We start from the raw sequence: 16023 nt of genomic DNA on the forward strand, positions 1-16023 counted from the left end.
CATTTGTGTCACTAGTGAAAACCACAAGTAAGTTTATCCTAGTCCTGATAATTGGTATTCAAAAAAAATATACAACTTTTGGTAACTCCACAGTTTACATAAATAATAATGAACCCCCTATAGCGGTATACTGGGTGAGAAGAAGGGTCTATGGAAAGATTATGCGTGAGGTAAAGCAGCAAACACATTATCACGTTTAGACTTTTTTCAGAATCCAGTAATAACACCATGTGGGAGTTATTATTGTTGATATAAATCATCACCATCAGAATTAACCATTGAACATTTTGTTGTTGTTAAAATGAATTTAATTTTACTTTAATTTGAGATTCACAGAATCGTGTGATAATGTATAACTGTGATGTCATAGGAACCTTTAATTCTGATAGTGGTTATTTATAAATATCATTTTTTCATATTGTATTAATTGATCTACATTGCATTATATGAAATGAATGACCAATTTGGTGATCATAAGAATAACAATAAGAACATACATTTGTAAATATTAATATGTAATTGTTGTTAACATTATTTATTTTGATTTTTCAGTTGTGACTCCCCTGTTGGCAGTTCCTGGTGAACCAGGTGGACCAGGAGGACCACAAGGTCCTGGTGGGCCTGGCGGGCCAGGTGGTCCTGGTGGTCCAGGTAAGATAACAAATTCAGTTTCATTGCATGATATACACATTGCAAGCTTTCATTGTTGATGCTACTTTAATTCTTTTGTTTAACTCAATATCCTGAATGAAATGAAAGAAAAAAAATTACTTTAGGTAGATCTTGAACAAAGCAAGTGTTTTGAATGTTAACCTATTCTCTTCTCTTAAAATGTCATCTTGGCTGTATTATAGTCACTTATTCCGTTATTAATTTTGTGTCTTTTATCAATTTTGGTATATCACTATTTAAAGAAATTATGTACTAGTACTATTAGTAATTTTATTCAGTATTGGGAATCATGAATAGAAACAATTATGATAATACATTATTCCCTTTTTAGTGTGCGCTTTTTTATTGTATTTCCTAATTTGAATTGTTGTAATCGTCTTTTCTCAACCTTTATATGAGATCTTGTTCAACTAATGCAAAAATCAATAACCAATCAGAAAAGGCTTTATATACAACCATGGTTGGACTATGAAATTTGCACACAAATGGCATAATAACTGTATGCAAGGTCTTCTCTGATTGGTTGACCAATCTCGTTATTTGGGATCCCACTAACAAGGTTCTTTATGGAGTTTCATCAGATCTTTGAGCATTCACAGTCAGGAAAATTGAAAAAAAATTTAAGAAAATGAATTTGCAATAATAAAAGAAAAGTAAAAATTAAACAATAAAAAAAAAACATTCCAGTAATATCTATTTTAATCAGACTGCTCTGAGCCATGAACCTATTGACCCTGATTTTGCAACATCTTAATAGGTAAATATAATAATAATAATGAATTTATTGCATCCTTAGAAATAATTTCCATTGGTTGAACAGCAATAAAATGTTAGTAATAAAGTACAATACATATAAAACTAAAGTAAATGAAAATCAGAGTCAAAATTCCACACAACCCTAACTCTTGAAAAATAGACTAAAAAAGGGATTTATCAAGGTGCCTATATATATATATATATATACCTATTCCATATAAGTACCCTTCCCATTGTTTCTTATTTCCATCACGTATTCCAGAAGATTACACTATTGCCAAAATGGTTGTTAACCATTGCTATGTGACTTTTCGCAATAGTGACACTCAAAGTATAATTGTGTTTAATCGACAACCTGCCTTTGAATTGCAGGTGGACCTGGCGGACCTAATGGACCCGATGGCCCTGGTGGACCTGAAGTAAACCCGGAAGATGTTGGCGAACCTGGTAAACCACTTGGTCCTGGTGGTCCTGGAGGACCTGGTGGACCTGGAGGACCTGGTGGACCAGGTGGACCCGGAGGACCTGGAGGACCAACTATTGCTACTGATCAGACAACGCCTCCTGATGCTGGGAAACCAGGTGGCCCTGGGGGACCTGGTGGGCCAGGAGGGCCAGGTGGGCCTGGTGGGCCAGGTGGACCAGATGGACCTGGTGGACCAAATGGGCCTGGGGGACCAAATGGACCAGGTGGTCCAAATGGACCTGGTGGACCAAATGGACCTGGTGGACCAGGTGGACCGACTCCTACACCAGAAGAAGAACCAGAAATTCCAGATAATGTTGGTGATCCATTAGGACCATTAGGTCCTGGTGGACCTGGTGGGCCAGGAGGACCTGGGGGGCCTGGAGGGCCTGGAGGACCAGGCGGGCCTGATGGACCAGGAGGGCCAGGTGGGCCTTCTTTAGCTCCTGGTGTTACCCTACCTGCTGATATTGGTGTACCTGGTGGTCCTGGTGAGCCATTTGGACCAGGGGGGCCTTTTGGACCTGGAGGTCCTGGAGGGCCATATGGACCTGGTGGTCCTGGAGGGCCAGGTGGCCCTGAACTGACTACAGGTAAAACAGTTTTTCATTTTTACATATTTGTGATGTTGATTTACAATACAAGCAAGAATGTCATGTATAAAATAGTAAAACAATTAAGCAATCATTTAAATATTATTGCAGTGATAACACCTGCACTGGCAGAGCCCGGTGAACCAGGTGGCCCAGGAGGACCGATGGGCCCAGGAGGACCAGGTGGACCAGGGGGGCCAGGGGGGCCAGGTAAATATCTATCAGTAGCTCACTTTACTTTAATAGTTCTGGTTTTGATATAACAATACATATTTTTGACTCATTAATGAATACAATTATTTTGGTATTAAATTCAAGAATTGTTAGTATACATTTAGTAATATACAAAAAATATACATGAATAACTTAATAAATCCTTTACTGATTCTATTTTGAGTGATCATGATATACATATAAGTGCATATTACATGCAATGTAAAGTATGTTTGTATGTTTTACAGATGGACCTGGTGGACCTAATGGTCCTGATGGACCTGGTGGACCTGAAGTAAATCCAGAAGACATTGGTGAACCTGGAAAACCACTTGGTCCTGGTGGACCCGGAGGGCCTGGTGGACCTGGTGGACCAGGAGGGCCTGGGGGACCAGGAGGGCCAGGTGGACCAACCCTTGCTACAGATGAGACAACACCTCCTGGTGTAGGAAAACCTGGTGGTCCTGGAGGACCTGGAGGACCAGGTGGACCACAGGGACCAGGTGGGCCAGGGGGACCTGATGGTCCCGGGGGACCAAATGGACCAGGGGGACCAAATGGACCAGGAGGTCCTAATGGACCAGGTGGACCAAATGGCCCTGGAGGACCAGGTGGACCGACTCCTACACCAGAAGAAGAACTAGAAATTCCAGATAATGTTGGTGAACCATTAGGACCCCTGGGACCAGGTGGGCCTGGTGGGCCAGGAGGGCCTGGAGGCCCTGGAGGGCCAGGGGGACCAGGTGGACCTGATGGACCAGGAGGTCCTGATGGACCATCTTTAGCTCCTGATGTGACTCTACCTGATGATATCGGTGAAACTGGTGGACCTGGTGGCATATATGGACCAGGTGGACCATTTGGACCAGGTGGTCCTGGAGGACCATTTGGTCCTGGTGGTCCTGGAGGACCAGGTGGACCTGAACTAACTACAGGTAAAGTTTGAGTACTGTAAACACATTAATTATTCATCGGGTTTTACTTTTGCTATTTTCGCTAATAAGTAAAGTAAAATGTGAGCATATAGAATAATAATAGAATTCACTGTTCTTCACCAAGTTTGTGAAATTGCCCAAAATAGTAAAATTAACACCAGTAAAAAATAAAATGTTTTACAGTACTTCAATCTTAAATAGAATACAAAGTAGGCAATTTACAACTATAGTTAAGCAATCATTCATTTCTGTTTTGTAGTTATAACACCTGCAATGGCAGAGCCTGGTGAACCGGGGGGACCAGGTGGACCTATGGGACCAGGAGGTCCAGGTGGACCAGATGGACCAGGAGGGCCAAGTAAGTATTATGTAATTGACAGTGTCTTCACAGTGCATACATATTTTCTAAATTTGAGTTAATGACACAAATATGTTTACTGTATAGTAACTGTATAGTCTTATTTTAAAAGTAGCATTTTCTACTTGTCCATCTCAGTTTAGGTTATGTACAATTTAAACATTTAACATTCATTATGTAAATTCATTTGTTTTAGATGGCCCAGGAGGACCTAATGGACCTGATGGACCTGGTGGGCCTACAGTGAACCCTGATGACATAGGAAAACCTGGAAAACCTGGTGGTCCTGGAGGTCCAGGTGGACCTGGAGGACCTGGTGGACCTGGAGGTCCAGGGGGGCCAGGGGGACCCGGAGGACCAACTCTTGCAACAGATGAGACCACACCTCCTGATGTGGGTAAACCAGGTGGACCTGGAGGACCGGGAGGGCCAGGAGGACCAGGTGGACCTGGCGGGCCAGGTGGACCAAATGGGCCTGGAGGACCAGATGGGCCAGGGGGTCCAAATGGACCAGGTGGCCCAAATGGGCCTGGTGGACCAAATGGCCCTGGTGGACCAGGTGGGCCTACACCTACACCAGAGGAAGAAAACGAAATTCCAGATAACGTTGGTGAACCATTAGGACCTTTGGGGCCAGGTGGACCTGGTGGGCCAGGGGGTCCTGGAGGACCTGGTGGGCCTGGTGGACCAGGAGGACCTGATGGGCCGGGCGGACCAAATGGACCTTCTCTGCCTGCGGGAATAACCCTTCCTAAAAATATTGGTCAACCTGATGGACCTGGAGGACCAAATGGACCAGGGGGTCCTGGTGGCCCTGGTGGTCCTGGAGGGCCATTTGGTCCAGGTGGTCCTGGTGGGCCGGGCGGTCCTGAAGTTACAATAGGTATGTGACATGAAACATCAATGCTAATAGTTTTAAATACAATTTTAAAATATGTACATTGTCGTGTACTCTCTAATGAAAATCTTAAGCAATATATTACTTCCTTTTTTTCAGTTGTTACACCTGTAGTTACTACAGTACCTCCATCTGTACAATACATTGATAAAGATACAATGTTCCATGTTGACTGTAATAATTGGTGAGAACATAATAACGATTATTTAATATTTATTATTAACTAAAATAATTTAACATGTATAAGTTGGCAAAAATAATATTATTATTGTATAATATTTGTATTTCCTGTGAAATTAATGTGATAGGTTTTAAATATTTGTTACATTTTCACCTTATCAGCACCTGTGAAAGTGGAATTTTGAATTGTACACATCTCGACTGTGGTGAGTATTGCATTGTATACATACTAATACTAATAGTGCAACACATTGGCTTTGTTTCCCAAAAAACTGTGTGTGACATGCATAATAATGTCAATGCTGCTCTCATATTTTCTTGATAAATCATTGATATTGGCATAATTATCTCTCCAATAGCCACTCCAACACCGGGTGTACCAATAAGTATTCCAGAAGTGACAACAGCTCCTTCTGGTGAGTATGTTAATTCATAGTGAGAGAAAAATAGAATGAAAAAAAAAAGAAATATAATAATATGTGCCAACATATCAATTGGAGCAGTCATCTAATATCACAGATTAGATGCTAAAATCAATTCATTTATGTTCCATACCACGCACATAATATGTGCAACTTAGATATTGTGACATGGTTGTATGAATTGTTTTGTCTGCGTCAACTGTGGTTAAAGCACATGAAATTAATGATACTTTTCCAGTGTTACAATATTTGAAAATGTATGAATCACATCAAATGACATTAACACTTGACATTGTGACCTGATGTTTTACTTCTGTCACAACAGACTTGAGGCCCATGATAATAACATATTTGTTTACTTGTGCTTAAATGGTGGTTTCAATCATGGTAAATTAACTAACTTACACTAAATACTTACCTGTAGATGTTTGGTCGCCATGGACACCATGGGGAGATTGTTCTGTTACATGTAACGGTGGTGTTCAACGAAGGAGTAGAGATTGTGAAAATCCTATCACAGGGGTGATAAGTGACAAATGTGACAGTATAGATATTGAGAGCAAGCCATGTAACCCTGACTCCTGTACAGGTATGTACATTACAATAAATTGCACCTACAAATAACAGAGTGCCTTTATGACATCAAAATTACATATGGGTTAAAATATCATTCAAATTGGTATAGCAGTATATAGGAAAGGTGTAATGACATTTCATTAATTTTGACAAGATTGTAATGTGTACACCCATATATCTAGTACAATAGATTGATTCTGCTTTTAGCACCTTATACAAGGGTGTTGGTGTAAAATAAGGGTTTGCAGTTATCTCTTTAAAATACAATCTTATCAATAAAATCTCTACATATCAATTAGGGTTAGTGAATTAGGGTTAGGGTTAGGGACACCAATGGCAATACAAGTTTTGACATTCATACTTCATCATGAGTGTATTGTTATGTAGATTTTCCTGTTACAATATTGTTATATTACTTTCTAGGAGATGAGGAATGTACTGATGGTAAAGTTTATGTGACTGACTGTGGTGAAATTGAAGTATGTCCAGCTACATGTGATGACGTATCCAGTCCTGGATCTTGTGTAGACCCTGATGCATGCGTACCTGGATGTAGATGCCCATTGGATACAGTAGAACAAGACGGTGAATGTGTTGACCAATCAGAATGTAGATGTCCATTTGACATGAGTGCATTTACAGGAGTTACTCTCACATTTGTATCACTAGTGAAAACTACAGGTGGGTAAATTTGATGATATTTATAGTTCATAATTGTATGTGTTGTGTTTATTACATTCACCTTCTCAAATGGTGATGAAACATTTACTGTTATTTACTTTTTAATTTGCAGTTGTGACACCACAATTTGCAGCTCCTGGGGAACCAGGTGGACCAGGAGGACCACAAGGTCCTGGTGGACCAGGCGGTCCTGGAGGTCCTGGAGGTCCAGGTAAGACATGTATACTTAGCTCAAATAAATTAATATTGAAGTACTTTTAAATATATTGGTTCTCCAACTACAAAACAAAATCAGTACGTCATGCAAATTAAGCAAATTTATCACTTTTGTTTGTTTGGTAGTGTAACAGTTATTATTTATTTTATGTACTGAATCAAACTATCAAAATTTAGATTTAGTATGGTGGATTTTTATTGTAAATTGTTTTTCCTGAGAGATTTGAATTTTTTTTAATATTCAATTATTATTTACTTCAAAAACCATCATATCTCATCACCAAAACTTTTAGGGACAATTTTGATATTGGTTTTATTGTGAGTCTCTTTGCATATCGTATTGACTTTACTTGCTGCATCTTTACACGTCACATGTGATATTTTAATGTATATGAATGCATGCATATAAGATTCAATACTATTTGAAACAAACATTATGTATAAATAGGAAATAGATCTCATGTTTCTCATTCCTCAATAAATTGTTTATCTCCTCTCTCTGACATTGATTGACTCAAAATCAATATAATTATTTACTGAATTATAGGTGGACCTGGTGGACCTAATGGACCAGATGGGCCTGGTGGACCTGAAGAAAATCCTGAGGATGTTGGCAAACCTGGAAAACCGCTTGGTCCTGGTGGACCAGGAGGACCTGGAGGACCAGGAGGACCAGGAGGGCCAGGGGGTCCTGGAGGACCAGGAGGGCCAACTCTTGCTACTGACCAGACAACACCACCTGGTGTGGGACAACCAGATGGTCCTGGGGGACCTGGTGGGCCAGGAGGACCAGGTGGACCAGGAGGACCAGGTGGCCCAGATGGACCAGGTGGACCAAACGGACCTGGGGGACCAAATGGACCAGGTGGTCCAAATGGACCTGGTGGCCCAAATGGACCTGGTGGCCCAGGAGGACCAACTCCAACATCGGAAGATGAAGCAGAAATTCCAGATAATGTCGGTGAACCATTGGGACCTTTGGGACCAGGTGGACCTGGTGGGCCAGGAGGGCCTGGGGGTCCTGGAGGACCAGGGGGACCAGGTGGACCTGATGGACCAGGAGGGCCTGATGGACCATCTTTGGCTCCTGGAGTTACTTTACCTGATGACATCGGTGTAAGTGGTGGACCTGGTGGACCTTTTGGCCCAGGAGGGCCATTTGGACCTGGAGGTCCTGGAGGGCCGTTTGGACCTGGTGGACCTGGAGGTCCAGGTGGGCCGGAACTGACTACAGGTAAAGTAATATTTTATTTCAAATTACTGTTCTGTACAGCACATTGTAAACACACAATATACAACAATTGAGTAATCATTGAAATTTTATTGCAGTAATAACACCTGCAATGGCAGAGCCTGGTGAGCCAGGTGGTCCAGGGGGACCAGGGGGACCAGGAGGACCAGGTGGACCAGATGGACCAGGAGGGCCAAGTATGTATTGTTTCTGTTTCAAATCTCTACAAACAATTTTAATAGCTAATTTTTACAAAGATTATGTAAAGATTTAATGGGTGTTTTAGTTTAGGTATAAAGATATTTCTTTGAATACATGAATACATCTGTGACGTTAATTTATTTAGACACAGTCGTAAGCTTCATTCCAATACGAAATTTTTTTGCACCACCTAATATCAATTGAAATCATATGAGAGATGTGCCTTTTCACATACTGCTCCTCAACTTTGGTACACCTCTTCATTGGACTTGTATCAGGTCACTGATGTCAACTTATTTAGAAATATACATTGTGGAATAATTATTTAAAAATAATAATTATCTGAGCACCTTTGAACAAAACTTAGTTTTGGATTCAGGCACTTTATAAATGTTTATGATTGATTAATTGAATAGTTAGTTGCATTAAGCACAAATAGCACAAATGAACTAGGTAATACATGTTTTTTTACAACCATACATACCACACTGTTATAATCATTACTTGTCTTTTGTAAAGATGGACCTGGGGGTCCGAATGGGCCTGACGGACCAGGTGGACCTGAAGTCAATCCAGAAGACATTGGTGATCCTGGGAAGCCACTTGGTCCAGGTGGACCTGGAGGACCTGGAGGGCCAGGTGGACCAGGGGGCCCTGGAGGACCAGGAGGGCCGGGAGGACCAACCCTTGCTACAGATGAGACAACACCTCCTGATGTGGGAAAACCAGGAGGTCCAGGTGGACCCGGTGGCCCAGGGGGCCCACAAGGTCCAGGTGGACCAGGTGGGCCTGATGGCCCTGGAGGACCAAATGGACCAGGAGGGCCAAATGGACCTGGAGGTCCAAATGGACCAGGTGGACCAAATGGGCCTGGTGGACCAGGCGGACCCACACCTACACCAGAAGAAGAACTAGAAATTCCGGATAATGTTGGTGAACCATTAGGACCGTTGGGTCCTGGTGGTCCTGGAGGACCTGGAGGTCCTGGAGGACCAGGTGGACCAGGTGGACCTGGAGGACCTGATGGACCTGGTGGACCAGATGGTCCGTCTTTAGCACCTGGTGTAACTCTACCTGATGATATTGGTGTAAGTGGTGGACCTGGTGGTCCTTTTGGCCCAGGAGGGCCATTTGGACCTGGTGGTCCTGGAGGACCATTTGGTCCTGGTGGTCCTGGTGGACCAGGCGGACCTGAACTGAGTACAGGTAAAACTTCTATATATCATACACAATAAAAAACTTAATTATATAATTGCATAGTACATGTAACTCAGTGTACCAAATCTTTCATTTAAGCCATTATATGTATCTGTTTGTAGTAATAACACCTGCAATGGCAGAACCTGGTGAACCAGGTGGACCAGGAGGACCAGGGGGACCTGGTGGACCCGGTGGACCAGGTGGACCAGGAGGGCCAAGTAAGTGTCAAGGCCAAATCCTTCATAATACATGCACAATAAATCTTCATTTGGCATAAACATAACATGTATTTCAGTGAATATTGTTTTAATGAATGTTCTTGTTAAAATAATAATTTCACTGCAAACATCAATTACAATAAAGTATAATTAAATAAAACAATTATACTAAATTCAAAATTGTACACTGAGTTATGATACCGTCAAATAACTCACAAATTGTAATAAAACAAAAATTATATCATTACCCGCTGTTTACACATGACTGCCTACATGTTTCACATCCAATACATACATGTAAGACTACACATTGTCATCTAATTGATATATTTTTACAGAACCATGATTTCCAACTGAGTGATGATACATTGAGAATGCTCTTAAAATTTGCCCTTCTTTCCCGATTACGTTACCATCTAGTTACTGTTGGTACATTTCTTAAAACAGATCTGTTCCTGGCAGTGCATTCAGTTTACTGGAATATGCAACTGCCTTCAAAAATGTACCATGTATCTTGCCATATGTTGTTTCAAATTCTCTGTTGAATGCTATCACATATATGTAAAACTGTAATTAAAAATAAAACACTGAAAACATGTGCAAACATTCACAGTGAACCTCTTGTAGACAAGACCTTCTTAGCAATGTTGTATACATAAGTAATCAGATAATTGGAAAATTATAGTGAAGGTCCTTGTTATTTTCTGGTTTTAGCAGTGTTTGTGGAAATTAATTAATGATAACTCTGAACAAAAAACAATATGAACCCTATAAAAGGAACACTAATCTTATATTAAAAATAATAACATTGGCTTATAAATATATAATATTGTATGTATATGTATTTTAAGATGGTCCTGGAGGACCGAATGGACCTGATGGACCTGGTGGACCTGAAGTAAATCCAGAAGACATTGGTGAACCTGGCAAACCACTTGGTCCTGGTGGTCCAGGTGGACCTGGTGGGCCGGGTGGACCGGGTGGTCCTGGTGGACCTGGAGGTCCTGGAGGACCAACTCTTGCAACAGATGAGACAACACCACCTGATGTTGGTAAACCAGGTGGTCCTGGAGGACCCGGAGGGCCAGGAGGGCCTGGAGGTCCTGGTGGACCAGGTGGACCAAATGGTCCTGGAGGACCAAATGGCCCAGGCGGACCAAATGGACCAGGTGGCCCCAATGGGCCTGGTGGACCAAATGGACCTGGTGGTCCAGGTGGGCCTACACCAACACCAGAAGAAGAACTAGAAATTCCTGATAATGTTGGTGACCCATTAGGACCCTTGGGACCAGGTGGACCTGGAGGGCCAGGGGGTCCTGGAGGACCTGGTGGGCCTGGTGGACCAGGTGGACCTGATGGGCCGGGTGGACCAAATGGACCTTCTCTGCCTGCGGAAATAACCCTGCCTAAAAATATAGGACAACCTGATGGACCTGGAGGACCAGGTGGACCAGGAGGTCCTGGTGGACCTGGTGGACCTGGTGGGCCTTATGGTCCAGGTGGCCCTGGAGGACCCGGTGGTCCTATTTTTACAGTAGGTATGTATGCAAACAAAACAGATACACATCTTCATGGTTCAAAGCAAAATTTTACATGATTTCATCATTTTTAAATGCTTTCAGGATTTCCATTGCCAGTGCTTACTTGCTGTCTATTTATATTTTCAGCATTGACCGCAGTAGTTACTACAGTACCTCCACTTGGACAATACATTGATAAAGATACAATGTTCCATGCTGACTGTAATAATTGGTGAGACTATAACATTAAAATTAATTTTTAAACATAAACATTAAAAATTTTTTACTCTTGTAAGTTGGTAAAGATCATCAAGATATGTTCATTGCACTTGTACTCACTTAATATATAATATGATGCATTATGTTTTTGTAGAATTACTGAGATATTAATCTGGTATCCATTTGTTATTTTTTTATCAGCACCTGTGAAAGTGGAATTTTGAATTGTACACATCTCTACTGTGGTGAGTAATGCATTGTATACATACTAATACTAATAACACATTGTCGTAGAAAAAAAATTGATACCAAGATATCGGCCATGTGGTGCGATTTTTAAAAAAAGACTAATGTTCTGATGGACTAGATAATAATATTCAATATTATAGAAAATGATTTTTAATTGGTTGTTTGTAGGTTTTCTTGATAAATCATTGATATTCGTACAATTATCTCTCCAATAGCCACTCCATCACCGGGTGTACTAATAAGTATTCCAGAAGTGACAGCAATTCCTCCTGGTGAGTATGTTCATAAAGAACTGTGACAACATAGAGTATGGGGAAAAACCGAAAAAGAAATTTAGTATAAATATCAATGTATAAAATCAATCAAACATAACTTTTTACATTCATTGGGGCAGTCACAGTTGTGATATGTAATTTTTCATGATTTATAATATTATCATACAACTGTGGACATAATAGCGTGATCTTTACTTTTACTCATGCAGTAGATTTAGGAATGGTTTTTCATGTATTGCATGTCAGTACTATGAGTACTTGAAAACAGTTATTAATAACTTCATCACAGTGTTACATTCAATGTACATGCTCTTCTGTCTTAGTTGCATCTATCAGCTTGAGAAATTTTTTGCATAATTTTTTGAACACAATGTCGCAGAAAAAATATTTGCCATGTGCCGTGTTTTAAAGAAAAGTTTTATTGATGTGCAAAACTTGCGTGATATACTCAATATAATAAATGATTGTGAAATCTAATATTGGCTGTTCTCATATTTTATTGTGAAATCATTAATATTGGTATAACTATCTTTCTAGTAGCCACAGAACCACTGAGTGTACCACCGGGTATTCCAGAAGTGACAACAGCTCCTTCTGGTGAGTATGTTTATAGGGAACATGTAGTGAGAGGAAAATAGAGTGAAAGAAACTTGGAGCAGTCATCTAATATCACAGATTATTTCAATTTAATTTATATGTTCCATACCATGCAGACAATATGTACAGCTTAGATATTGTGAAATGGTTGTATGAATTGTTTGTTGTGTCTGCATCAACTGTGTTTGAAGCCATAACAAGATTCAAAATCATTTTTGATAATTTGTGTATTACATGCAGCTAACATGCCCTCCTACCTGCGTGCGTGCATGTCCGTCTGTGTGTGCGTCTGAACCTGTATCTTAGAAATGCCTGGACCAATCACAATCAAACTTCACACATACATCATACATGATATTATACATATGCACGTCAATTTGTTTCACGATCTGATTCAAGATGGCCGAATGGCGGCCATTTTTGTGCTAAAAATCATCAAAATCAAGCATTTCTCGGCTGTTTACAGATGGATTTTGTTCAAACATGGTATATACATTAGACATTATAGGACCTTGATGCACATCATTTTGTTTTACGATCTGATTCAAGATGGCCGAATGGCGGCCATTTTTGTGCTAAAAAATCCTAAAAATCAAGCATTTCTCGGCTGTTTACAGATGGATTTTGTTCAAACTTGATATATAAATTAGACATTATGGTACCTTGATGCAAATAATTTTGTTTTTCAGATAAGATTCAAAATGGCCGACTGGCGGCCATTTTGTTTTAATGAATGTGGTTCTCGTGCCATATCTCTGACTTGCTTTCGCTGATTATGTTAAAATTTTAAATATTCATTATACATCATGTCATAGATAGACAGATATATTGGTTTGACGATCCTATTCAAAATGGCCAAATAGTGGACATTTTTGTGCTAAAAAATCATCAAATATCAAGCATTTCTGGCATTTATGGATGGATTTCGTTCAAACTTGGTACATATATTAGACATTACAGGTTCCTGATGCACATCATTTAATTTTTCAGATCGGATTCAAAATGGCTGTCTGGCGGCCATTTTGTTTTAATGAATGGGCTTCTAGACACATATCTCCGATTTGTTTTGACTGATTATATTCAAATTTTAAATATTCATTATACTTCATGTCATAGATAAACAGATATATTGGTTTGACGATCCTATTCAAAATGGCCGAATGGTGGTCATTTTTGTGCTAAAAAAATCATTATATATCAAGCATTTCTGGCATTTATGGATGGATTTCGTTCAAACTTTGTACATACATTAGACATTACAGGTTCCTGATGCACGTCATTTTATTTTTCAGATTGGATTCAAAATGGCTGACTGGTGGCCATTTTGTTTTAATAATTGGGCTTCTAGAGTCATATCTCTTAAATGCTTTGACTGATTATATTCAAATTTTATATATTCGTTATACATCATGTTATATAAATTATATAAATGTATTCAAAATGGCTGATTTTGAATGCTGTTCCAGAGCAATATCTCTCAATATGGACAAGTGCTTTTTTGACGATCAGATACAAAATGTCAATCATTTTAATGTTAAAAAAATCATATTCCTGAAATGGTTATATTCCAGCTATATTACTATAAACAAAACTATATATCTTAAATTTGATAACTAACGGGAACTATGCCATGCATGGCTTGTTAATTGGAGCATTACTCACAATATAGATATCAGGATACTTTTCCAGTGTTACAATATTTGAAAATGTATGAATCGCATCAAATGACATTGACGCTTGACATTGTGACCTGATGTTTACTTCTGTCGCAACAGACTTGAGGCCCATGATAATAACATATTAGTTTACATATACTTGCTGTGCTTGAACGATGGTTTCAATCACGGTAAATTACACAGAATATTTACCTGTAGACGTTTGGTCGCCATGGACACCATGGGGAGATTGTTCTGTTACATGTAACGGTGGTGTTCAACGAAGGAGTAGAGATTGTGAAAATCCTATCACAGGGGTGATAAGTGACAAATGTGACGGCATAGATATTGAGAGCAAGCCATGTAACCCTGACTCCTGTACAGGTATGTACATTACAATAAATTGCACCTACAAATAACAGTGTCTTTTTGGCATCAATATTACATATGGGTTAATAGCTTTCAAATTTGCAGTTGTGTCTTTTGTATGTATGTAGTAAAATTTGTCAAATATTATGAGGTTATTAGGAGGATACCTCAAAGTATGCACTCAGACAGTACGCTGCGCTTCGGTTGATATTCCAGCTGTACTGTCTTTGTTACCTTTATTATTATATATCTTTTCCTTCCAAGGATACACCATGGCAATGCCGGAATCCAAAATGTTTAGAATAGAATCAGTGAACTTCTTTGTGCAAAGTCCGGTCAAACTCTGGTGACAGCCAAGTTTGTTTTTATTATTAGAGGACTCTTATGTGCATAATCATTCCATATTTGGAATTCATATTTCCTTATATGGTAGGATGAAAATACCCTGTAAAATACCGCAAAATTACAGCACGCTGTAACTTATGGTGTTACGGTGACAGATATATATAATAATAATCTGGATTGATGGACAGGTGCAGAAAAACCCATATCTATTTTTTGATGTAACCCAATCATATCATTTAAAGCACTTTATCACTAGAGGGCAGTATATAGGAAAGGTGTAATGACATTTCATTAATTTTGACAGGATTGTAATGTTGAACTATATATCTTGTACAATAGATAGATTCTGCTTTTAGCACCTAATTCAAGGGTTTGGTGTAAAATAAGGGTTTGCAGTTATCTCTTTAAAATACAATCTGATCAATAAAATCTCTACATAGCCAATACTTATTACAAATTAGGGTTACAATTAGGGACACCAATGGCAATACAAGTTTTGAAATTCATACTTCAACATAAGAATCTTGTTATGTAGATTTTCCTGTTACAATATTGTTATATTACTTTCTAGGAGATGAGGAATGTACTGATGGTAAAGTTTATGTGACTGACTGTGGTGAAATTGAAGTATGTCCAGCTACATGCGATGACGTATCCAGTCCTGGATCTTGTGTAGACCCTGACGCATGCGTACCTGGATGTAGATGCCCATTGGATACAGTAGAACAAGACGGTGAATGTGTTGACCAATCAGAATGTAGATGTCCATTTGACATGAATGCATTTACAGGAGTTACTCTCACATTTGTATCACTAGTGAAAACTACAGGTGGGTAAATTTGATGATAGTTATAGTTCATAATTGTATGTGTTGTGATTATTACATTCACCTTCTCAAATGGTGATGAAACATTTACTGTTATTTACTTTTTAATTTGCAGTTGTGACACCACAATTTGCAGCTCCTGGGGAACCAGG

General features: G+C 39.6%; 1 protein-coding gene across 1 annotated transcript; it reads right to left on the reverse strand.

The window, feature by feature from the left end:
- Positions 1-535: 535 nt before the first annotated feature.
- LOC102802964 (uncharacterized) lies at positions 536-14464 on the reverse strand. The gene is given in 14 exon segments (XM_085501799.1): positions 536-656; positions 1797-2481; positions 2955-3629; positions 4214-4726; positions 4763-4861; positions 6616-6744; positions 6875-6975; positions 7504-8194; positions 8305-8439; positions 8903-9613; positions 10692-11204; positions 11250-11339; positions 11511-11574; positions 14339-14464. Coding segments are annotated over 14 exon segments (4653 nt in total).
- Positions 14465-16023: the final 1559 nt, after the last annotated feature.

Source organism: Saccoglossus kowalevskii, chromosome 7 (genome assembly GCF_978046115.1).
Source record: "Saccoglossus kowalevskii chromosome 7, keSacKowa6.1, whole genome shotgun sequence".
Classification (NCBI taxonomy): Eukaryota; Metazoa; Hemichordata; class Enteropneusta; family Harrimaniidae; genus Saccoglossus; species Saccoglossus kowalevskii.